The following is a 24,081-nucleotide window of genomic DNA, read 5'->3' as shown; positions in this document are numbered from 1 at the left end:
CCCCCCGACTGAGGCACCCCCTGTGCTGTGTCCCCACCACTGTCAACAAGGGTCCCCTCTATGGGCCCGGCTTGACCCCGGCCTCCACATAACCAGAAGACAACAGATGCCGGCTCATGCCGGCCCATCGGTGCTGAGCTGGAGGTGGAGGGTCAGCCCGAGGGCTCACGGGGCTGGGGATGGGCATCTGCACTCCCACAGGGCAGCAAGGAACCGGGTGGGCCCAGGCAGGGCGTTGCCTTCAGCAGTCCCTTAGGGGAGGGGAGAGGAAGACAGAGAAAAGGAGGAGGGGGAAAAGGGCAAGGGGAGGGCTGGGCTCCCAGACACCAGGGCTGGGAGCTGCCATGAGCAGGAAGGAGCTTCCGGGTCCTGCTGGTCTTGGGAGGGAGGTATGCTCTCCGGGGAGACCCCACGAGGGGCAAGGAGGCCAGAAAGGCCAGGGAGCCCGGCAGCGCCCTGACTCTGGACCCGGGATGAGAGGGGGTGGGCCCTCGGGTGTGCTCTGGGCTCCTGGGCCCACTTCCTCTTCCCAGCAGGGCAGAACAGGAGCCCGGCAGGCCCACACCAGAGGGAAGGCTGGCTGGGCGCTGGGTACCAGCAAAGGCTGGGGGGAAAGAAGCCCCACTCACTCCCCGTGCGCCCCCAGAAGAGCATCTGGCTGGCATCAGGCTCTGGGCTGGTTCTGTGTAAGAGCAAATGAAGAGTTCCCTGGCAGCAAGGAAAGGGTCCCCCAAAGTGCCCAGGCTGGCTGGCACCTATGGGACACGAGCCGCAACAGCAAGACCCTGACATCTGCCCCCACCTCCGTCCAGGCCTCAGTCTGCTCTCTTCCCCTGACCCAGGGACTCAGGGTCACGTCCATCGGGCAAACCCGCCAGGTGACAGCTCCTTGTGCGGCGGGACCCCTCTCCCCACTGTGTGCTCCCCGGGGTGCACGGGGAAGGGGGACCCAATTCACCCACAGAGCCCGTGTCCCGCTGGTCAGCCGGCGGCCACACGTACCTGCTCCCATGCCGTTTGTCCCATGAGTGGACTGGCACCCAGGCTGGCTGCCTGGCTTTTTTAGTTCCCACTGGAAGGGTGAGGACCCCGGCACCATTCGCAGCCTCGTCTGAGCCCTGCCCCCCACTCCTGCACCCTGGTCTGGGCGGTGGGCAGAAAAGGGCCCACCCCACACTCAGAGCACAGAGCCCCCGGTTCACACTGTGCGTGCTGTGCCCCCGGTGACCGCAGGCACGGCGCTGGGGTGTGGGAGGGTAGCGGCATCTGTCGGTTGTTTTTTAACGCACCACAACTGAAAAATCATGACGCATGGCATCAACGCGTCCCACTGCCTGTCCCATGACACTTTCCGAGTACAAACCTCCCTCGACTTTTACCCTTTCTAAGCATCTGTCCTTTACACCTTAGATCCATGAGCAATGTACCCCTAACTTGCTTCCCCCCAAAATACTTGAAGTAGTTTAAAATATAAACACTCATACAAAAAGACCGTGAAAAATAAAACTGGAAAGACAGATCAGGGTTACACAGGTGGAGGGAAAGTCTACCCTGAACATGAATTAGGTAAGAAAACTGAGGAGTAAAGTAGCACTGAGAGTCCTGTCAGCAAAGCTGAAATGGAGAGAGAGTCCCTGTCGCTGGAGGAAACGAAGCAACCAGTTGAACGGCCCTGAAACAGAGGTCGGTCCTCCCATCCATTGCAAAGGAGCTGCTTAGTGAGTAGAAAAGCAAGGCATGGAGCCACCCAAGATGACAGGCTCCCTGGGGCGGGCCACAGCCGCGGGAGCAGGAATCGGGGAATGGCCACACTTTTCTGGCTGCTAACACGGCCCCCTGAGGAGCTACTATGGACCTTCCTCAGGTTTCTCTCCATGGTTTAATTTTTTTGGTTTTGGGTTGTTATTTTTTTTTTTCCCCTTCTCACTGGACTGAAATTTTGGTACAAGTGTTACTCTTAACAAACATTCTGAGAATAAACAAAGTTGACAGAGTTGTTCAAGGGTTACATGTTCCACTTATCTCCCGAGAAAAATCCGGTCTCTACCACTTGGCTGTGGAAAGAGCCCGGTGGTTAGAGGTGTTCAGGAAATACTGGGGAAGCAAAGGCAAACCAGTTCCACGGGGCAGGACGACCTGTGCCTACAACCAACAAAATGCACCCAACCTCCTCGGGGAGCCTCACTCATGGGCACGCACCCTTTCTTCTCTGAATGCTGGGGGCTCAGAGGCGGGCGCCCCGTGGGGCAGGCTCCCAGCGCGGAAGGGACGTCTCAGGACGGATGGCCTGGTTTTACATCCCAGCTGGATCTCTTCCTGTCCGCGACCTTCCATTTCTCTGAGCCCGTGTCCCCATCTGTCATTGGGTCTGATGGTAGAATTGCCTGACCTGAAGGTGTCCTGTGGAAAGTGCTCTGTCAGAGTGAAACACTGGACAGAAGTAGCCGTGTCACCCTCCCTGGGGGAACATCGAAGGCGGGACTCAGTCACCATCTACTACAAGAGTGACAGGAGACAGGTGGGCCTCGGCCTGCTCGAGCCATTGGGCACTAGGGCGCAGGGCTGATGGGGTCCTTGGACACAGGAGTGCTGGGCAGGGACTTCAGGTACTCCAGGTGCCTCCTGGCGTCCTCCTGGTTCTGGCGCACGTAGTACACGACGTAGGTGATCACCATGGCGAACCAGCCGAACATGGTGAGCAGCATGGCCACATCGGTGGTCTTGTGGTGGACGCTGCAGAAGCTGGCGCCAGAGTCGAGAGCCTGGATCAGCGGCTTCCCCACGTATTCCTCCTGCACCGAGGTGTGGCAGGCGATCTCGTCCACCGAGTCAGGGTCCAGCTTCAGCTCCCACAGGGCCTCCTGCAGGGCGCACTCGCAGTGCAGGGGGTTGTGGGACAGGCGTATCTTGGCGCTGAGCTTGCCCAGCGCGTCCTTAGGAATCCTGCGGATGTGATTGTGAGACAGGTCCAGCAGCCGCAGGCCCCCGGCCAGGCCCGAGAAGGCGGCGGGGCCGATGGTCTCGATGGCGTTCTGAGACAAGTCCAGCTCTCTCAGCTGGTTCAGGTGCTGGAAGGCTCCGTTGGGGATGCGGGCGATCTTGTTGGCATCAAGCTTCAGGAGCACAGCGTCAGTGGGGATGTCCTTGGGGATCTCCTGCAGGCCCCTCCCGCTGCAATGGACGGCCACGGCCCCGGCATGGTCAGGGCACTGGCAGCTCTGCGGGCAAGAGGCGCCCAACCGCAGGCAGAAGAGAAGCAGGAGGCAGGAGCCTCCCGTGGGGACCGGCAGGGAGGACGGGCCCTGTTTGCCCATGGGGCCCATCCTGACCACCTGCAGACAGGTGGCACGCTGCTCTCAGTGCTGCGGTCTACACCCTTCCCCGCTCCCCGGTGCCGCTGCGGAAGGGACCATCCCACACAGACAGAAACTCTGCTTCCTCGCGTGCCAGGAAGAACGGTGTTCTCTTTCGGTCCTAAAAGAGAGGAGCAGTCAGCGTCGCTGGCCGTGGCCTGGCTGGGGACCCGGGGGCACACTTTGACTTTGGGGGAGATGTCACAGCCAAACGGACACACTTGACCGGGGGGGGGGGTGTCTCTGTGACTTACTCCTGGATATTCCCACTGCCACCCGGAAGAGTAAGGCTGTGCTGACTGCTGGCTGGGGGTTGTGCCCAGCCAAGCCGACCGAGAACACTGCCACCCTGCCCTGGACACACCCACTGCATACCTTGGGGGTCAGGGGCTTGGACAGCACGGGGTGATGGGAGTCCACCCCTCCTAGCTACTCAGGGCTGGAAAGCAGGAAGACTGGGCTGCAGGGTTTTCATAAGAAACTGGAATGCAAGGGCGACCGCCGGCCACCGCTGGGAACCGAGCCGGCACCCTCATCCCCGCGGGGCTAGGCTGCTGTCAGAAGCTCAGCGCTTTGCTAATTGTGACAATCCCTTTGACAATTATAACATTAAAGCTCTTCTCTGTCGGCCCTAATGGGAACAGCCACCCGCACCGGCATCGCGGTCGGCGCCTTTTATTTCAATTATGTTTGAAAAAGGGAAACGAGAAAAGAGAAAAGCCAAGCCCTGGGCGCGCGGCCCGCGCTGGGCGTGGAGTGGCGGGGCCGCGCGGGGCCTGGGCGGGCGGGGCTCGGGCCCCGGGGGGACCCCAGACCTCGGACCTCGGGATCCCCAGGCTCCGGACCCTAAGGACCCCCGGGACTCCCGGCTGGGGGATGGACGGGGGCGGGGGTGTCCACGCTCCGGGATGAGACGGGAGCTTTACCTGCGCGGCCGCGTCCGGAGACTGCTGTGCATGAGGCTCTCTGCCGCTCGGAGTCCGAGCCGGCGCCACGCCTGGAGGGCGGCGGCGACCCGAAGGCCTACGCCCAAGTCCGCGGCCGCTGGGTACACACGCGGCTCGGCCTGCGCTCCCGGGGCGGGGCCTGGGCGGAGTCTGGGGCGGAGCTGTGGGGCGGGGCGGAGTCCGGTGCGGGACGGGGCCTGAACGACAGCAGGACCTGAGAATTAGGGGCGGGGCATGGGCGGAGCTTGTGTGGCAGGACGCGTCCAGGACATCGCGGGGCCTAAAGATGGGCGATGGGGCCAGGGCGAGGTCTGGCCGGAGTCTTGAGTGGGGCGGGGCCTGGACGATGGGGGGAGGGGGTCCTGAGGACGAAGGGTGTGGCCCTGGGCGGGGCCGTACAGGCTACACGGGGCGGGGCCTGGGAGCCTAGCTTGTGGGAAGGCGTGGGTCGGGCCTGGGATCAGGATTTTAGACAGGAGTGTGTCTCATGGGCTGTGGGCGGGGTCGTGGGGGGGACCCCCCCAGAGCCCCGCCCCTTCCCGTGTCCAGCCCCGCCCCTGGCTCTGGCTCCAGGATGTGGGAGACGGGGGCGGGGGCGGGGGCGGGGGCGGGGAAGTTGGAGACCCTCGGGTCAGCGCGAAGCCCCAGAGCGTCTGTCTCAGGTATGGTGCCAGTGGCTGCCAAAGCGTTAATGGAGTTAGGTCTCCGCCCACCTGGGTCTCTTCCTGCCCACCCCCCATATTCCCCCCCCAACTCCTCCACCTCGCGTCTTAGGGTCCATGGACTGGCGTCCAAGGCGCGTAGGCAATGTGGGGATTGAGCCATCCTTAGGGTTTTTATAACAGCTTTACTGTGGTGTAATTGATATACAGTAAACCACATATTCAAATTTGATACATTTTGCCATTTGTATACAGCCGTGAAACCATCACCACCTCAAAGTATTGATAGTAAATACCCCAGAGTTTCCCGTTTGCAATCCATCCCCTCTGATCCCCATCACCGGGCAAGCACTCACCTGCTCTATCACTAGATCAGTTTGCATTTCCTGTAATTTATATGAATGGAATCGTGGGTGTGTACGTTTTGTCTCGCTTCTCACTCAGCATAATTCATTTTGGTTCACCAGGTGCTGATGCGTTTATCAATGGTTATTCCTTTTGGGGCTGAGTAATGAGACATTGCAGGAATGTTCCACCATTTGTATATCCACTCACCCGCTCATGGAGATTTGGGTTGTTTCCAGTTGTTGGCTATTACAAATAGAGCTGATATGAAAATTGTGTACAATCTTTGTTTGGAGAAATACTCATTTCTCTTAGGTAAATATCGAGGAGTGGAATGACTGGATCATACAGTAGCTTATTTTTGACTTCTAAGAAACTGCCCAAGTGATTGTTCGATTTTACATTCCTGTGCCGTGTATGCGGCACATCTTCACCAGCACTTGGTATGGTCACTCTTTTTAATTTGACATATTCTAATAGGTGTGTAAGGGTATATCTCATTGTGGTTTTAATTTGTACTTCACTCATGACTTAAGTGTCTTTTCATCTGTTTATTTGCTGTCTGTCTATCTTTAAGGAAGTGTTCTGTTCAAATCTTTTACCCGCTTTTAATTGAGTTGTTTTCTTATTTTGAGTTTTGAGAATTCCTTGGCATTTGTATCAGATATGTGATATGTATATATTTTCTCTGATTCTGTGGATTGTCTTTTCATTCTCTTTAAAGTTTTTCAAAGAGAAATTTTAAATTTTGATGAAGTCCAATTTATCAGTGTTTTATATTTTATGGATCATTCTTCTGGTGTCATATGTAAGAAATCTTACATATTGCACTTATATTTTGCATTTGGGTCTATTATCCATTTTGAGTTAGTTTTGGTGTACAGTGTGAGGTACGATTCTTCCAACTTTGTTTTTCTATAAAGTTCTTCTGGTCATCCAAGATTCTTTGTATTTCCTCATGAATTTTAGAATCAGCTTGACAACTTCTACCCAAAAAGCCTAGTGGGGACTTCCCCAGCAGTCCAATGTTTCAGACTATGCCTTCCAATGCAGGGTGCGTGGGTTCAATACCTGGTCGGGGAGCTAAGATCCCACATGGCTCGGGGTGCAGTCAAAAATTAAAAACAAAAACAAAAAAGCCTAGTGGGCTTTTGTGTGGGATTGCATTGAATCTACAGATCAGTTTAAGAGAATTAACATCTTGACAATATTGAGTATTCCAATCCATGAACATGGTATATCTTCTCATTTATTTAGAGCTTCTTTTATTTCTTTCATTTGTGTTTTGTAGTTTTTGGTTTACAGATCTCACACATCTTTTGTCAGATTTATCTCTGATTTTTTTTTTTTTTTTTTTTTTTCTTTTTTGCAGTATGCGGGCCTCTCACTGCTGTGGCCTCTCCCGTTGCGGAGCACAGGCTCCAGACGCGAGGGCTCAGCGGCCATGGCTCATGGGCCCAGCCGCTCCGCGGCACGTGGGATCTTCCCGGACCGGGGCACGAACCCGTGTCCCCTGCATCGGCAGGCGGACTCTCAACCACTGCGCCACCAGGGAAGCCCATATCTCTGATTTTTTAATGCTATTGTAAATGGTGTTTTAAGTTCAATTTATCTTTGTTAAATGCTAATATATAGAAATAAAATAGATTTTTATATACTGATCTGAACTTTGCTAAACTCACTTATTAGTTCTAGTAACTTTTTAATAGAAGCCTTAGGATTTTCTACATATACAATCACGTTATCTGCAAATAAAAAGAGTATTACTGCTTTCTTCCAGTCTGAATGTCTTTTACTTCATTTTCATACCTAACTGTGCTGGCTAGAGCCCTAGTTCAATACCGAATAGGAGGAGTGAGAGCAGATAACCTTGTTCCTCTTGACCTTAAGGGGAAACATTCAGTCTTTCACATTAAGAATAATGTCGACTGTAGGGTTTTGTAGCTGTCCTTATCAGTATAAGAAAGCTTCCTTCGATTACTAGTTTGCTGAGAGTTTTTAACAGGAATGGATGTTGGATTTTGTCAAACTTTTTTTCTACATCTATGAAGAATATTTTTATTAGTCTATTAATATGACGGATTATACTGATTGACTTTCAAGTGTTAAATCAACCTTGTGTCCTTGAAGTAAATCTCACTGGCTCATGATGTATTATTATTTTTACATCCTGTGGAATTATTTAATAGATACAGAGTTGCTGAGGTTATTTTTTTCTTTGACTGAATGTTATAGCTTGCATCTCTCAAGGAATTGCCCATTTCATCAAATCTGTTGAATTTATCAGCATAAAATTGTTCATCCTTTCAATATAGAGTATGAAGTGATGTCACCTCTTTCATTCCTGATGTTGGTGCTTTGTGTCTTCTCTCTTTCCTTTTACTGACCAGTCAGTATGGAAGTGTGTCAATTTTATTGATAATCTCAAAGAACCAGTTCTTAGTTTCATAGATTTCTCTTTTTCCTTTTCTTTTTCCCATTGACTTCTACTCTAATCTTTTACTTACATTAATTTTCTTTCCTTTTTCTAGTATCTTAAGGAGGAAGATGAGCTCACTGATTTGAGACCTTTCTTATTCTCTAGTATAGGCATATCTTGGAGATATTGCAGGTTCAGGTCCAGACTACTGCAATAAAGTGAATATCAAGGTAAAACGACTCGCTTAAATTTTTGGTTTCCCAGTACATATAAAACTTATGTTTACACTATACTGTAGTCTATGAAGTGTGCAATAGTATTATGTCTAAAAAAATTTATATAACTTAATTTTAAAATGTTTTATTGCTAAAAAAAAGTTAACCATCATCTAGTAGTAGCACCAAAGATTACTGATCGCTGATCACCATAACAGATGTAATAGCAATGAAAAAGTTTGAAATATCAAAAGAATTACCAAAATGGTACAGAGAGATACGAAGTGAACAAATGCTGTTGGAAAAAATGGTGCCAATAGACTTGCTCGACTCAGGGTTGCCACAAACCTTCAATTTGTAAGAGACACAGTATCTGCAAAGTGCAATAAGGCAAAGCGCGATAAGACAAGATATGCCTGCGTAGGCATATAAATTTCCAAGTCTTGCTCTAGCTGTGTCCCCAAAACTCTATGCTGTATTTTCATATTCATTAATTTTGAAATATTTGCAAATACACCTTTTGATTTCTTTTTGACCCATGGGTTTGGAAGTACGTTATTTCATTTCCAGATATTTGAGGATGTTGCAGAGATTATTCTGCATTTGATTATTAATTTAGATCCATTGTTGTTAGAGAACATACACTGTATGTATCAGATCCTTTTAAACTTATTTAGACTCATTTTAAGGACCAGAATGTGGCCCATGTTAAAAATTGTTATGTGGGTACTTAAATATGTGTTCTATTGCTCAGAGGAATCTTCTATAAATATTGGTGAAGTCAAGTCTGCTGATGGTATGATTACTGATTTTCCATCTACTTGCTTCTTAATTATCGACAGAGGTGTGTTGAGGTTCCTGAGATCTGTCTGTTACTCCTTGCAGTTCTATCGTTTTTTGTTTCACGCATTTTGAAGGCTTATATTCAAATTAGTATGTCCTCTTGATTAATCAACCACTTTATCATTATGAAAAGAGCCTCCTTATCCCCAGATTCTTTGCCTTGAATTCTACTTTTCTGACACTAACAGCCACTCCAGCTCTCTGTTCTGATGGGTTAGCATATGGGATAAGATATGGGGTATCTTCCTCCATCCTTTTGCTTTTAACCTCCTATGTCTTTCTAAAAAATATTTTTATTGGAGTATAGTTGATTTACAATGTTGTGTTAGTTTCAGGTGTACAGCAAAGTGAATCAGTTATACATATACACATATCAAATCTTTTCCCATATAGGGCATTACAGAGTATTGAGTAGAGTTCCCTGTGCTACAGAGCAGGTTCTTTTGTTCTTTTTTTCTAATAATATTCTTTTTTCTTTCTTTTTCTTTTCTTTTTTTTAAACCCCACGTTTGTTTATTTATTTATTTTTGGCTGTGTTGGGTCTTCGTTTCTGTGCTAGGGATTTCTCTAGTTGTGGCAAGAGGGGGCCACTCTTCATCGCGGTGCGCGGGCCTCTCACTGTCTCGGACTCTCTTGTTGCGGAGCACAGGCTCCAGACGCGCAGGCTCAGTAGTTGTGGCTCGCGGGCCTAGTTGCTCCGTGGCATATGGGATCTTCCCAGACCAGGGCTCGAACCCGTGTCCCCTGCATTAGCAGGCAGATTCTCAACCACTGTGCCACTAGGGAAGCCCAGAGCAGGTTCTTATTAGTGATTAGTTACCTGTTTTATATATAGTAGTGTGTGTATGTCAGTCCCAATCTCCCAGTTTACCCCTCCCCACTCCTGTGTCTTTATATTTAGTTTCCTTCAGGATTTCCATAGCATCAAAGTTTCATCGTCCATATATTAACTGCAAAGGGAAAAATAATAGCTTTACAGTGAAGAAACCCAGCAGAAACTACCTTACGTATGTGACCAAGGTTAATATCATCAGTAATAAGACAGACTGACATCATGTAGCCCTTGACACCACGGACTGAGAAAGACACGGCATCACTGCCATGGTATTCTTGCCAAAAACGCACAATCTCTTTCCAGTCGTGGGAACACGTCAGACATACCCACATTGAGGCACTTTTTACAAAGGGACTGATCAGTACGCTTCCAAAATGGAGAGATCATAAAAGACAAGAAATGGCAACTAAATGGGATGTGGGATCCTGGAATATCCCCGGGCACAGTGCGGAAAAGGGCGCACGATAAGGCTGGTGGTGCAGGTGATGGCTTGGTAACCCACATCCACAGGGTGACGGGAACCGTGAGCTCCCGTCTGTCCTCTGTTTCTGCCCCATTTGTCCCTCTGCTCTGTTTCCTTTTCCTCTTTTCCTGCCTTCTTCCGGACTGAGTCCTTTTTGAGCCCATTTTCTCCCTCTAGTTGACTCCTAGCTGGGACTCTTCACTGCGATGTCAGTGGCCACTTTAGGGGGTGGTGTCAGCTGTCACTTCTCATCACAGACTGCGTCGGGTCACATCAGACCACCTGCCGCGTAGGGTGGGAGCCCTGCAGGGTGTGCCCGTCCCCAGCCGTGCAGTGGACATCCACGTGGGTAGGAGCCCCTCCAGTCTTACCATCAACAGTCTTTTAAAGGGATGTAAATAAGATGAGCCGTGCAGCTGCCGCTATGTTATTGTAGAGTAGATTGAAGAGGGGAGCCCCAAATTATGGAATATTTTTAATATTTAAGTTAAACACATGAATGTGGTCACCACCCAAAAGCACAGTGTGGATGCAGGCGCGTCCAGACATTATGCAGTGGGGGAGGGACCAGACACTCAGAGCTCACGCTGCGGCTTCCCTTTACGGAAAGTTCAAGATCAGGTGGTGGAGGCAGGGACGGGGAGGAGGTGCGAGGGGGCTTCTGGGGCCGCACGTTCTGCGTCTTGATCTGGGTGCTGGTCGTCAACATAAGTAAAAAACCCACCAAGCTGCTCACACTTCAGATGTGGGCGGGCGACTGAGGGCGTGTAACTCCTCAATAGAAGAAAACAATGGTGTGCTGGCCACGTGTGCGTTCACAGGTGTTTACGCGTGTAGGTGACGAATAGAATGACGGATGGGTCCGTTCAGGGTGCAGTGTCGCCCTCCTGCACCTCACTGGTCCATGGCCTCACTAGGTGATGACGTCGGAGTCTCCACAGAAGGTGCTGGCAGCCGGCCGGGTCCAGGCCGCAGGGCCACGCAAGAGCCTGGCTCACTGTCTACTCCAGACCACGAGCCTGCTCTCAGAAATACCAGAAACCTCCTAGTGCCATCCTGGCCACGTGGTCTGCCCACTGTAGCTGCCCTTATAGATGTGTCTGGGCTCCACGCTGATTACATCACCCATTTATCCACCTAGAATCCAGGCCTTCTGACTCCAGGGAGAAAGCACGGTGCTCCAGCTGGTTAATTGCTTCCCGTCAGGCAGGCTGTTTTGGTAGCAAGGTCTGCATGCACCTCCCTGGGGAGGGGGTGGGAGGGAGCAGAGCCTGCTGCAGCCACTGTGGTGGGATGAATAAAACATCCTGGCAAGGCCGAAACCTTGCCTGCCCACAAAGACACCTCAGAGAAGCCTGGGACCGGCCCCTCCTTGCGGCGTGGCCAGCCGTCTAGCTGTGTGCTCACCGCCCTGCTCCCCCACCTGCCCGTCCACAGTCAGCAGCGTGGCCCTCAGCCGCCCCACCTCCTGCCCTCGTGCAGCCGCGGGGACCCTCAGACAGAATCCCAGGCCGGCCAGGCTCTGCTGACTGCAGCCAGCTCGTGGGTAGGGGCTGGACCCAGAGCCCCTGACAGAGCCCGCCCGCTGCCCAGCGCCACAAAAGCAGGGCCTGAGCTCGCCAAAGAGCCTCGATGGATGGATTGCCTTGGGCAACGTCACCCTCAGCAGCTTGGGACAGACTCGGCCTCCTCCTACACTCCCTGAATCCCCGGATCTCCCGGAATTCCTGGATCAAAATGCCCTGACGTTGGTTTCCCTCGAGGGCTTCCCGAGCACTGGGCCTGAGCAGCTAGGGCCCAGCCCCCCGCGCCCTTCCCGAAGCCCCTCGGAACCAAAGGGCCTCAGGCTCTGGGCCGCCGCCAGGATTCAGTGTGGGAGCAGAGGGCGGCCCATTTCCCAGGGAAGTGGAGGCCACCTGCACCTTATCTAGTAGATCTGGGTTTTCCAGGGCAGTCTCCCTCGCGCCCCACCCCAGCACACAGCCCACCTCCCAGGTCTCTCACTCTTCCTCTTCTCCAAGTTTTGTCCACTTTGTTGCCCTTTTTCAAGAGCCGAGTTCTGAATATATTCACCACATGCCAGCTCTTACTTTTTCCCGCTCATTAAATACTGACTTGGTCCCTGCCTGAGCCCCTCGGTTGATGCTGTAGCTGTTTTTTGAGCTTCTTGAGTCATAACCTCAGATAATTTACTTTCACTCTTTTATTTTTTTTTTTGCGGTATGCGGGCCTCTCACTGTTGTGGCCCCTCCCGTTGCGGAGCACAGGCTCCGGACGCGCAGGCTCAGCGGCCATGGCTCACGGGCCCAGCCGCTCCGCGGCATGTGGGATCCTCCCGGACCGGGGCACGAACCCGTGTTCCCTGCATCAGCAGGCGGACTCTCAACCACTGCGCCACCGGGGAAGCCCTACTTTCCCTCTTTTCATTTTCAGATAAGTGCATTTAGGGTCCTAGCTGTTCCCTCCCGAGACGTTCAGCCCCAGCCCTGGGCTGGGACCTGGGACTCTCACTGTCTGGCTCTGGCCGCTCCCCAGAAGGGTGCAGAGCTCGGGCGGGAGGTGGAGGGCGTGGAGGCACATGCAGCACCCAGCCCGCAGGCCTTACTTGCCCCAAATCCAGAGCAGCAGGGGTGGCCCTGGACCTACTGCCGACCAGAGGTCGGGGACAGCAACCGCTCTCCCCACAGAGACACTGCCGCTCCCCATCGGTCCTCCTGCCCTGAAACTAGAGGCTCCAGAGTGAGGACGGAAGCACCCCACCTGGGAGGGCAGAGGGTGGGGCGCCGCAGTGGCCCATGCCCGACGCCGCCCCAGCTCCCTTCCAGTGGTCAGGGGACTGGTCACTCACGTCCCGTGAAGGCACCTGGAACCACGTGGAACCACTGATGTATCTTCTGTCCTCTTCTGGGGCACAGCTGCGTTCTAACATTACGCTCCGGAAGCTGTGAGCTGAGCATGGCCTCAGTGATGGAGCTCCCTTGGAGACTTGCTGAGATCCACACGTTTGCTGGGCGTGATGCACGCCCACTTCTGTGAATGTTCCGTGTCTAAGAACCATGTGTCTCTTCCGGGCCATGTTGTTGTGGTGGTGGGTACAGAATCACACACACGCCATCGACTGTGCGTACATATATGCACACATTACACATCATTTACTCTACCAATATACATGTATGTTACACATATTGTACCTAAAGAAACATACTGCACGAGTTACACATAAACACATGTATGTGTAAGTTATGCATAATATATATGTATAATATATAATATGTATTTATAGAGAAATACACACACGCATAATATGTAGGTAAACATGCATACACACACCACACGGAATGACCTCAATCCTGTTGACTGCGTTATTCAAATTCTGCCCTATTTTTCTTTTGCTCCTTGATTCCTTGATTTCTGAGAGAAAAGTCTCAAACATTACTGTGAATTTGCCCTTTTCTCCATGAATTTCTATCAATTTTGCATTATATATTTAAAAAGGTATTGTTCTAGGTGGATAGCAGTTCACAAAAGTGCTACCTTCTTAAAGGACTTATACCTTTTCCCACTCAAATATTCCCCTTTGTCCTTAAAAGGACAAACTCGAGCCTTGGGTTCTGTCCTCTGCTGGACCTGTCTCCCCAGTTTTCCTTTTGAGAGTGTTTGCTAGGATGAATCCCTTGTGTTGTCATCTAGTACATGTCTCTTTGGGGTGATAGAGAAAAACATATAGAAAAGAAGAGAAATTTTTTGTTAATTTCTTTTTTATCCCAATGTGACTCACAATTTGTGTGTGCCATAATTGCTCCCTGCCATTTTATTTCATGTGAACCATCTTCTATTGATATTTTTTCTTTCCTTGATTTGGTTGTTCCTTTTGTTTCCTCCGGTGGTTTGACATTATTCCTCTCTTTCTATCCTCTGGAGGTCACCCTGGGCCTGTGATAGATACACTTACAGGTCCCACCGCCTGCGTTTCTCTCCCAGCGCTATGCCCGGTCAGCATCTATTTCTTCCTCATGAGCAAGAGGAGACCTGCGTTGCACTTGGATTCTCTGCGTTTGTTCTTCTGCCGGCTCCCAGGGAGACCAGCTGGGGTTTCAACAAGAAGCTATCATTAAATTTTCTTTTTATATTATGCCTCAACAATGGCAGGACTTGGCCCTACATTTACTGGTTCCTTTGCTTCCACAGAGCTCAGTCTGTGCACGCACGTGTGTGTGTGTGTGTGTGTTGGACTAAATGTTTGTGTCCCTCCCCAAAATTCCTACGTTGAAGCCATAATCCCCAGTGTGACTGTATTTGGAGGGAGGACCTCTAAGGAAGTAGGGTTAAATGAGGTCATAAGGGTGGGGCCCTGACTTGATAGAATTAGTGCCCCTATAAGAGAAGAACCAGAGCTCCCCACCTCTCTCCTGCACACTCTAAGGAAAGGTCACCTGAGGACAGAGTTCAAGGTGGCTGTGGCCAAGCAGGGGAGAGCCCTCACCAGGAACCACCCTGCCCACACCTTGACCCCCCACTCCCAGCCTCCAGAACTGTGAGAAAGTGAATGTTCCATCTGTGGTGCCTCGTTCTGCAGCCCAAGCTGACTAAGACAGTGTGTTTTGCTTTTCTGTAATTCATCTTTGTGAAATTCTTTCAGAAAGGGTGCATGAGGAACATACTTTCTGGGTCCTTATGCTTCTAAAAGGTCTTTGTTTGGTGCTGCCACGTGAACACTAGTTTGGCTGGGTATGAGATTCTAGATAAAAAACCAAGGCCCCCACAGTGGCTGAGCGCCTGCAGGGTAGGGGGCCAGGGGGGAGGCGCAAGGGGCTGAGTCCCAAGCTGGGGGCCAGAGCAGGGGTCTAGGAAATGAGGAAGAGGTTGTGTGTGTGTGTGTGTGTGTGTGTGTGTGTTGGGGGGTGTTGATTGGAGGAGAAATCATGAGTTTGGACCGGAGGGGCTGCAGGCTGTCCGCAGGAGACCCCCTCAGGCCCCAGGAAGCTTGGTTGTGGGCTGGATGAGGTCTTGGTGACCCAGACACAGCCCCTTGACCACTGCTTGTGTCTATAACTTTATTTGAGGAAAGCACAGAAGAGGCGGGTGAGGCTGGTGTAGGAAAGCGGATTTAATGTGGGTTTTTCACAACATTCCATGGCTCCTGATGGCCTATGAGTCGCTGATGCTGAACTGGGTAGCCCCTCAGTCCACACCTACCGCCCGCTCCTCCCAGGCTCTCAGGGTGACGGTTGGGGGCACCATGTGCAGGAGAGCCCCCGCCCTCACGGGGCGTCTGCGTCCTCCCCGCCTGGGTCCCGGGGCAGCACACAGGTAGAGACCTGTGCATTTCGGGAGGAGGCCGGAGCTTGCCCGCGCCTCCTGCCCTGCTAAGGGGCTCAGCCCTGACAGCCAAGGGAAATGGATCCCATGGTGCCCCGCCCCAGGCCAGGCAAGGGGCTGAGTTAGGTCACGGTGGAGGCCCTCTCGGGGGTGTGGGCCTGAGGAGGAGGCCACAGGGGAACCCCAACTCTCCAGGAAGTGCCAGCCTTGGGTGGAGACGCCTCTGATGGTGGACATGCTGCTCACAGGATGTGGCCAGGAGGGTGTCCACTGGCCGCCAGCAGGCTCGGGAGAAGCAGTGTTGGCTGATGGAGTCCCCGTGGCCACCTCAACCCTGAGGCCCTGCCTCGTGGCCGGAGCCCACCTGCTTCCTGCTCAGCTCTCCTCCCAGGGCACCCCGAAGCCTCCCAGTTCAACAGCTGGGCAAGAGGGGCTGCTGATCCGGGCGGGCCGTGGATGGAGCAGCTCTGCCGGCCCCTGCAGAGCTGCCCGGGCTGCGTCCCCAGGTTAGTAGTAGGCCCCGAACAAGGCGGCCACCTTCTGGAGGATGGCCTTGTGGTTGGCGTACAGCGGGATGCGCTCGTCCACCACCTGCCACCGGATGGACACCCCCGCATCGCAGGAGTATAGGTGCTGCGAGGACAGGGGTAAGATCCTGACTCCCTCCTGAGCCGGCCCTGCCCCCACCCAGACACCCCGAGACTACAGACGTCAGGGGGTGACGGGGACCCCACGACCTGGCTCCTGGCCCTGCCACAGGCCTGGCCAATGGCCGCTTGCTTTTCTCTTCTGCACAGGCGCGAGTCAGAAAATGCCCACAAAGCCTTAAAAACCCTTGAAGGAGGAGAGGGAGGAGGTGCAGCCTTGTTCTGGGGTTTCCTGTCTGCAGACACAGCCTGGGTTTTGTTCCCTGGGACTCCCTGGCCCCAGTTCTGGATTAAGGATACGTGGGACTGATCTAAGTACAGGGGACGGCAACCCCACATAAGTGCTGGAACCAGCCTCCCCTGGGTGCGAGCCTGGAGGCCCCCAGGGTTCCTGGCCAGCCCCGACTGCGCCCCAGCCTCCTTCTGCTGCCCTCTGGCCTCTCCCGGATGCCCCCTTGGTACCCTCCGGGCACAACTCTGACCCACGCAGCTCCCACTCTCTGGTCCTGGCCAGCTCTGGCCCCAGGCCCCGGAACCCCTCAGACCCCTCCCTATAGACCCCGAGGCTCTCTGGAGCACTGATGCCCCCGGTCCCCCCATTCCTAAGAGCCTGAGACCCAGGCCACATACAGAGTTCAGCCTCTTCAGCTCCACGTCGCTCTGGTCTGGAAAGTGGACGCTCACGGCCACCGTCTCGATCCAGGCATTGTCCGTGTTCCTTGGGTCATCCACGTACCCTTTGTACACCTGGGAGGCAGCACAGGTGTGAGCTGTTTCGCCTGATGGACCCCTGAGCCTCCCGGCTTTCTCCCAGAGGAAGGGGCCCCATGCTTTCTCTGCAACCGGTCCGGGTCTGGGATGCTCAACACAGCTGTCCACTGCACCCAAGCCCCTCCTGGCTCTCCCCCACCCCGTCCACCTGCCCCCAACACCACCTTCAGCTTGACTGACACATCGTGGGGACCCACAGCCTCACTCATCTCCCTTCTGGCCTCTGGCCTGTTACCCAGACCTGCCTCGACTGTCCTTGGGAGGATTAAAAAGAGCCAGTGGACCTCAAAACATCACGCAAAGTGAAAGAAGCCAGACACCAGAGGCCGCACGCTGTGTGATTCCACCTATAATAACCGTCCAGAGCAGACAAGTCCACAGAGACCGAAAGCAGCCTCGTGGGTGCCCGGGGCTGGGGGAGGGAAGGGAGTGGCTGCCAATGGGTATGGGCTTCCTCTCGGGGTGATGGGATGTTCTGGAACCAGACAGAGGTGGTGACCACCCACGCCGTCTGTGTACTAAAATACCACTGAACTGCTCACTTCAAAGTGGTTCCTTTTATGTTGTTTGGATTTTACCTCAACAAATAAAGAAGTTTATTTTTACAAAGCAGAGAAAAAAAGTTTATTTTTATCTCCCTGTGGGCCTGCAGGGGATAAGCCGTGTGAAACTGCTTGGTTTGTAGGGCAAAACCGTAAGCATCAGCCATTGCCTATTTCATCCTGAGACGCCGCAGAGACAGAACCAGCAACGACTCGGACGCCCACTTGGAGGACTGTTTAAAGAAATCATGGCACAAAATATTATGTGGTCCTGAAAAAGAGCGAGGTGGATTCGGAAATGTGGACCTAAAAATATGGCCTTTGCAAATTCACTGAAAAGCGAGTTACGTCTTTGTGCCCAGCTGTGCTCAGGGCAAGAGGGAGTGTGGGCCGGACACCAGGCGTGCCCCGGCCCCAGGGTGGCAGAGGCCGTGGCCCCCCACTTGATCTCGGGAGGAGCAAACCCAGACAGAGAAGGCGAGGGGCCCAGAGCCGCGGCCACGTGGGTCCCTCCAGGAGGCTCCCCAGCTCCACGCGGCCCGCCCTGCAGCTGTCACGACCCGCACCTTGGGGCCCCAGATGCACAGGTGTGAGCAGAGCAGAAAGATGACCTCACCTCCATGCCCTGCGCCAGCAGGCTCTCGAAGGAAGGCCAAAACTCTCTCCGGAGGACCTGCTTCAGCTTCCGGGGCAGCGTCTCTCCTGGTTCCCGGGAGCCCTGAGCAGAGAGGGAGGAAGGGGCAGGTCAGCACGGCTGTCTGGGGACCTGCTTCCTCTGGCCACCTGCCCAGCGTGGGCAGCGGGCCAGCCCCCTGGAGCCACAGGCGGACAAGTGTCTGGCAACAGCTGCCTCGGGGCTGGAGTGACATTGCCCAGAGCCCAGAGTCCACGTCAGCCCGCGGGGCAGGAGGGTGGCCCAGCCTTGAGGCGCGCAGGGCACTATGGGGAGGCAGCCCCCTGACCTCCACCACCCTGAGCACCAGCCGGGCTGTGTCCTGTCTGTGTGCATCCCTGTCCCCGTGTCCAGCCTCTGCTCTCGCACACCAGGCTCCCGGCCACTCCCGACGCCCCAGACACGGGCCTGTATCCGCACTCCCCTCTCCATCCATCTAGGGGACTCTCTCAGTCCACATCACGTCCATCCACGTAGGCCCTGGAGACACCCTAGCCCCTCGCTGTGCGGGGGGGCTGGCTCTCAGGGACACAGCTCAGAAGATGCCCGTCGGCAGGAGAGACCGAAGTGCCAGAGAGGGAGGCTGAATGGTGCCAGAGAACCCACGGGAGGAGAGGGCCGGGCCTGGGCTCAGAGCCGCGCTCCCTCAGCTAGAGGGCACAGGGGCTATGGCTGCAGGAACGAGAGCCGCCCAGGGCCCTGGAATCCTGGTTGGGGTCTGAAGACCCTCAGTGGCACCACTGCCCCCCACACACCCCTTAACTTGCTGTCACAGCAGAGCCGCTGCTGGGCCACCGGGTGGGTGGTGGGGAAACCCGACGGCCTCTTGCTGAGCTGGGCGAATCACGGACTCCCAGGTACAGGCTCAGAGGAGGGGACCCCGGACAGAGATGCACCCAGACACCAGCTGGGGGCCTGGTGGGCGACACGGTCCTCCTGCCAGGGTCAGCCTACTCCAACCCCAGAGCAGTGACAGGGTCGTGGGGGGCAGAGGGCAGATTGACGGGTCAGAATCTGAGCGGTTGGGCCCGCTTGGCTAGGACAGGCCCAGGGCCTTCCACACCCCAATTCTGTCACCACAAGGCCTCTGGGGTGCACGCCGGCCTTCAGTCCTGCAAGGAGCTGCGCCCTTGAGCTGAGGTCCTGTGCGCTCCCGTCCCCAGCCCCAGGCTCAGCTCGGGCCCCAGGGCTAGGGGCAGGTGCGCGCCTGAGACACCCACCTGGGAGCCGCGTCTGACCCCAACCCCTGAGCTCTGCAGGGAGACCCAGTCTAGCCTCCGAGGCAGCCCCAGCCCTGAGCCTGGTGCCCCCCGGGATGCAGTACGTGCTCAGTTAGCGCTTACGCTCCGAAGAGCCCCTGAACCCGTTTTCACAACCGCAAAACAAGGTACTAGGAGGGAGAATTCCCTCTAAAAGGCAAGGACCGGCCTCTGTCGTTCAGAACCAAGGATAGAGTCTGAGCTGTGCAGGGCAGCCACCACAGGCGGGTGGTGCTCCTTCGCTGGGTGGAATGCACAAAGGCGCGCAGGGCCCCGGGACGGCGGGCGCGGGCTCACCCCGGGCAGAACCCAGTGCTCTGAGAGGGAGCGCTTCACCACCAGCACCTCCAGCACCTTCTTTATGCCCTTCCTGCAGATGGCACCGTCCTGGCTCCGCCTCCAGCTGCAGGAGGGATGGTCTGATGTCAGCCCCTCCCCCGCTGCGGGGGAGGCCAAGCCCGCGCCCCCCCCCCCCCCCCCGCCCCACTCCTGAGCACCTGCTCCAGGGGCACAGAGATAGTAACCACCGCTCCCATGACTGCTGGTCTGACTAGAATGGGAGAGTATTTTTCTATCAAAAGCCTTCACGAAGCACGTGCCCTGGACCCAGCCCTTCCACCTCTGGGACTCTTTGGAAATGACGGGTAGAGGGATATGGATTTTCATTTTGTCTGCGTAGTGAGCCCTGGCCCTGGCTTTGTCCCTCCCCCAAGGGGCCTCTGAGGGATGGGGACCCACAGGGAAATGAGGGTAGCCTGGGGGCAGGAAGGGCCTGGGCTTTCCTAGGGGCACAGACGCTCCTGTCCTGTGTTTTGGGGCGCACCCGCGCTTACCCAGGCCGCTACGGGGCAGGGCGTGTGGCGCACACCATGTGCTCATCCGGGGCTACTCACCGGGTGACCACGGGCTGCAGGGTGTGGTTGGGGCCAAAGCAGCTGAGGTCCCCGCGCCCGCGCAGCCCTGTGCGGCCCATGGGGTTCCTGGGAGGACAAGGGTCTGCTCAGCCTGCCGCCTGCAGCTGGAGAGCCAGGCCGGGGCAGCAGGAGGGGCCTCTGACGGGGCACGTGCTGGTTCTGCCCACACCTGCCCCGGCCCAGGATGGGCGGGAGCAGGGAGGAGGCCACCGTATGGAGCCCTGGAGAGGACCCCCGACACCCACGGGCCCCTTGACCGGTCTGGCCGACTCCGCATCACCCACTGGGGCTGTCCACCCCGAATCCTGTCCCTGGGGGACTCCAAGGCTTCAGGTCACCTTGGCGTGAGTTGGAAAGGAAAGGGGTCTCCTTGGGAGCAGAAGCCCAGCCCCATTGCAGACCCCCCCCAGAGAGCGCCTGGCTGACCATCGTGCTGCGTCCGAGGGCCTCGGCCGGCCTGTGACCTGGCACCCGACGGTCCCCCCGCCCCGCCATGACACTCCGTCCTGCTCTCGTCCTGAACACCACGTCCCCCTAGTCCCCTCCCCTGTCTAGGGCTGGAGACGCTCCTGGTCACGTCTGTTCTCCTGCCCCACCTGTCTCCCACCACCTCCTTCCACAGCCTCTGCTCCCTGTTCCAGAACCTTCCCCGGAGGCCCGCCGCACACCTCCTCCCCCGGTGCCCTCAACGACCACCTGCTCCATGGAGCCCACACGTCCTGGCCATCTGTGGTCCCTCCACAGCTGCTGACTGCCCCTTCCTCGGCCTGCGCCCTGTGGTGCTGCTTCCCCAGCAGACCCCCTCGGAGGAGGCCCTCTGACCTCCAAACCCCAGGCTGGCACACAGTAGGCGTCCACTAAGTGCTTGCTGGGCCTGACGCCATGGGTCACCTGACATCTTTATGTTGATTCTTCACCTGTACAGTGGGGCTCAGTGCCCGTCCCTACAGAGAACAGACCTGGAAACATCTCCGTCCCCTACACGTAACCCCAGGGGCCCTTTAACAGCTCCCCCGCTTCATTCTCGCGATCGGTGCAGCTGGCAGCCGGGCGGTCCACGTCTTACCCCATTTCCACACCACAGGAACGGAAGCCGTTAAGGTTACATCGGGGGACGAGGGCGCAGCGCCCAGGCCAGCGGGACCGGCCCACGGCCCCCGCCTCCCCACGAAGGAAACGCCTTATGTGGGTGTTTCTTTTCTTCCGTATTTTGTTTGTTTTTATCAGAAAAGCGCCCACATTGCCGGAGAGGAAACCTGACCCCAGAAGGAAACCCGACCCCAGAAGGAAACCCCCAGAGGCCGCGGAGAAGGGCCAGGCTGCACTCACAGAGGGAGCCCCTCCTGCACAGCGTAGACCCCGTGGAAGCTGCGCCGGTCCAGGCATCCATCCACCGCGTTGTAGCTGATCCTGGACAGAGGCTCCAGGGCGCTGGGAGAGAGAGGAGAGGTCGCGTGCCCAACAAAGATGGCGGGATGCAGAGCGGCCGCGGTGACTCCTCAGGGGGTCCACCACGAGGGCCCCTCCCCGGCCGCAGCCCTCCCAGCATGGCCCAGCCCCCAGGGAGGATGGGCCACCCGTCCAGGCGGGAAGCAGGGCACTCACTCCCCCACAGGGTCCACCAGGTCCTTGTTTTTCCTGTCGGCCGTGTAGAAGGGCGGGCTGTAGATAAGGAACTCCGTCTGCACGACACGGGGGCTCCCCTCAGTCGGTCACCACCCCAGGTCAGCTGGCATCCCGGACGGCTGACCTCAGAGCCCAAGACCCTGGGACGGCCCAAAGGGCCTGGGAGCCCGAGCTCAGCAGACCCGAGGACGCACACACCCGGCCCAGCCCCCAGGATGGGGGTGAGGGGCTAGGCTGGGCTCTAGAGGGGAGAAGGGGTCCCACTGGCAGGCTGGGGAAGAGTAACAGCCTGGAATGTTCCAAGGAAAACTAGAGAGAAGACCGGGGGGGGTCACCCACATGCCTCAACCATCTCTCCCTCTCTCTCTCCACCTCCAGCCTCCCTGGCACTCAGAAACAGGGCAAGGACCGTTCACTGGGGACAGGGGGTCGGAAAAGCAGGGCAGTCGGCTGTGTGTGGATGGAGGCCCACCAGCATCCTGGCTCAAACCCCAGCTCCATCCCCTCTGGCCACGTGGACCGCGTGCCTCCGTTTTCTCATCTGTTGTCATGTCCCTGTGAGGCCGCAGCGGGCTCATCCAGCCCAGGGGGCTGGACTGCTCGCCCCTAGGACACCGGGCCCCTGCAGCCTGGTGGACGCGGCAGAACAGGCACTCACCTCCCAGGGCACCTTCTCGTTGGGCACTGGGAAACGCTGGACGGGGCAGTTGGGGTAGAGGAGGTGCCTGGCATCCACGTGGTAGGCGTCGCCCGGGTCCTCCACCTTCAGCCCGCCGTCCAGCTCAGGGTCCCGCCCCATCGAGGCCTTCTGGGGTGCTGGGAATGGGAACAGCCCCACGGAGCTGTGGGCAAAGCTGGGCCCGGACTTGGGTTCCAGGCGCGCAGGACAGGGCCATCCTCTATGGTCCTTTCCCCCAAACTTCTGGGCTGCCTCTACCTCCCCCAGCCCGGATTGAATGCCAGCCCCAAAGAGGGTACCCTCCCCAGGGCCCCCAGCACTGCGGCCCAGGAGGACAGAGACCTGGGGTCAGGCAACCACCACCTTGGACAGCTCCCAGCAGAGCTCTCAGTAATTAGCTGGACGCACAGGCCCTTACAGAGGCTTGTCCAGCTGAGAAGAGCAACTGCTCCTTCCGGGCCAGCAACACCCCAGGACGGTTACTCATGCCCATTTCTTGGCCGACTGCACATGTAGGAACAAAGACTTGCTTTCTGTCACCCAATCAACGTGACTGGGTCTCGGGTATCTGCTGGAGCTGCCCCCACTTTGTAGCTTGATGCACAGGAAGATGGGGCTGTGGGCCAGGCGACCTCTGGAAGTCCCCAGCCTGGTCAAGCAGGGGGCTTGGCCACACTCTGCACATGTATCTGTGGGGTGGGCCATGCTCCCCGAGGCACTGGGCCTGCTGCATCTCCTCCCCACGGACCCCCGGACGCAAAAGAGCACAGGTGGTAGAGACCAGCAGCTGGTACAGCCACCCACTCACCCAGGGTGGGGACGCCCTCCTCCAAGCCAAAGCCGCTGTCCCTCAGGGCTTTCACGATCCAGTGCAGCGCTCTGGCCGTCTGGGCCACCTGGAAGGCACGTCCCAAACAAGATTTGGTCAACACCTGCCCCCACACGGAATGCCCAGCTCCCACCCACCCTGTTCCACTGTGTCGCAAGGCACAGGCCCTGGGGCCAGAGCACCCAGAGTGAGGAGGGGAACCCAGGGCAGGCCCACGGGGTTGGGGGGCACAGGGTCAAGGCACAGCAGGAGGGGCACGGAGGGGCGGGGACCTGGCCTCTGCCTGTCCACCCCTCCTTGTCCTGGAGTCCCAAGGCCTCCCTGACCAAAGCCCCTGCATCCACCTCCTTCACTGTGCCTATTGAAGTACATTGTGACAACGAACCTTTATGTCTGTGCCTCCCCCTGACTGGGAATCCTCAAGGATGAGATAATGCCTGCCACCCTGACATTCTCAAGGCCAGCTTTGGACAGGCACGGAGAGGCACACAGGAAACGTGGGATGGATGGATGGATGGATGGAGGGTGGATGGATGGATAAATGATGGATGGACACACAGATGGATAGAGGGAGGGATGGATGGATGGGCAGTTAAATGGATAGATGAATGGATGAATGACTGGATGGATGGATGGATGGATGGATGGATGGATAGATGGACGGGCAGATGGATCAATGGATGGTTGGGTGGATGGAGGGGCAGATGGATGGTTGGGTGGATGGACGGATGGATGAACTA

The 24,081-nt window shown here is 55.9% G+C and overlaps 2 protein-coding genes and 2 non-coding genes across 5 annotated transcripts in view; all 4 read right to left on the bottom strand.

Moving 5' to 3' along the window:
- Positions 1–2,549: 2,549 nt before the first annotated feature.
- Positions 2,550–3,323, bottom strand: LRRC3 (leucine rich repeat containing 3). Its single transcript, XM_065876944.1, has one exon. It carries the CDS (start codon positions 3,321–3,323, stop codon positions 2,550–2,552), a length of 774 nt encoding a protein of 257 aa, XP_065733016.1.
- A 12,585-nt stretch (positions 3,324–15,908) lies between these two features.
- TRPM2 (transient receptor potential cation channel subfamily M member 2) overlaps positions 15,909–24,081 on the bottom strand; it is a 41,463-nt gene continuing 33,290 nt past the window's right edge. Inside the window, exons 24-32 of one of the 2 annotated variants that reach the window (XM_065877054.1) lie at positions 23,321–23,408; positions 22,492–22,649; positions 21,813–21,889; positions 21,537–21,638; positions 20,187–20,273; positions 19,591–19,696; positions 17,978–18,079; positions 16,679–16,795; positions 15,909–16,034 (exon numbers count right to left, since the gene is read on the bottom strand). In XM_065877054.1, the coding sequence (XP_065733126.1) occupies positions 15,909–16,034; positions 16,679–16,795; positions 17,978–18,079; positions 19,591–19,696; positions 20,187–20,273; positions 21,537–21,638; positions 21,813–21,889; positions 22,492–22,649; positions 23,321–23,408 (963 nt within the window). The remainder of the gene's footprint in view (positions 16,035–16,678; positions 16,796–17,977; positions 18,080–19,590; positions 19,697–20,186; positions 20,274–21,536; positions 21,639–21,812; positions 21,890–22,491; positions 22,650–23,320; positions 23,409–24,081) is intronic. The other variant, XM_065877055.1, reaches the window with a different exon arrangement.
- Positions 18,036–18,112, bottom strand: LOC136122968 (Z6 small nucleolar RNA). Its single transcript, XR_010655858.1, has one exon. It is a non-coding gene; the product is annotated as a Z6 small nucleolar RNA (small nucleolar RNA).
- LOC136122969 (Z6 small nucleolar RNA) lies at positions 19,526–19,637 on the bottom strand. Its single transcript, XR_010655859.1, has one exon. It is a non-coding gene; the product is annotated as a Z6 small nucleolar RNA (small nucleolar RNA).

The sequence above is a fragment of the Phocoena phocoena genome, chromosome 4 (assembly GCF_963924675.1).
Source record: "Phocoena phocoena chromosome 4, mPhoPho1.1, whole genome shotgun sequence".
NCBI classification, from domain to species: Eukaryota; Metazoa; Chordata; class Mammalia; order Artiodactyla; family Phocoenidae; genus Phocoena; species Phocoena phocoena.
Note: the sequence above shows the minus strand (reverse complement) of the source record. Positions and strands in the feature narration are given on the sequence as shown.

What these genes read in the sequence shown, in the direction of transcription:
- LRRC3 (XM_065876944.1), bottom strand. Translation starts at nt 3,323, where the DNA reads ATGGGCCCCATGGGCAAACAGGGCCCGTCCTCCCTGCCGGTCCCCACG.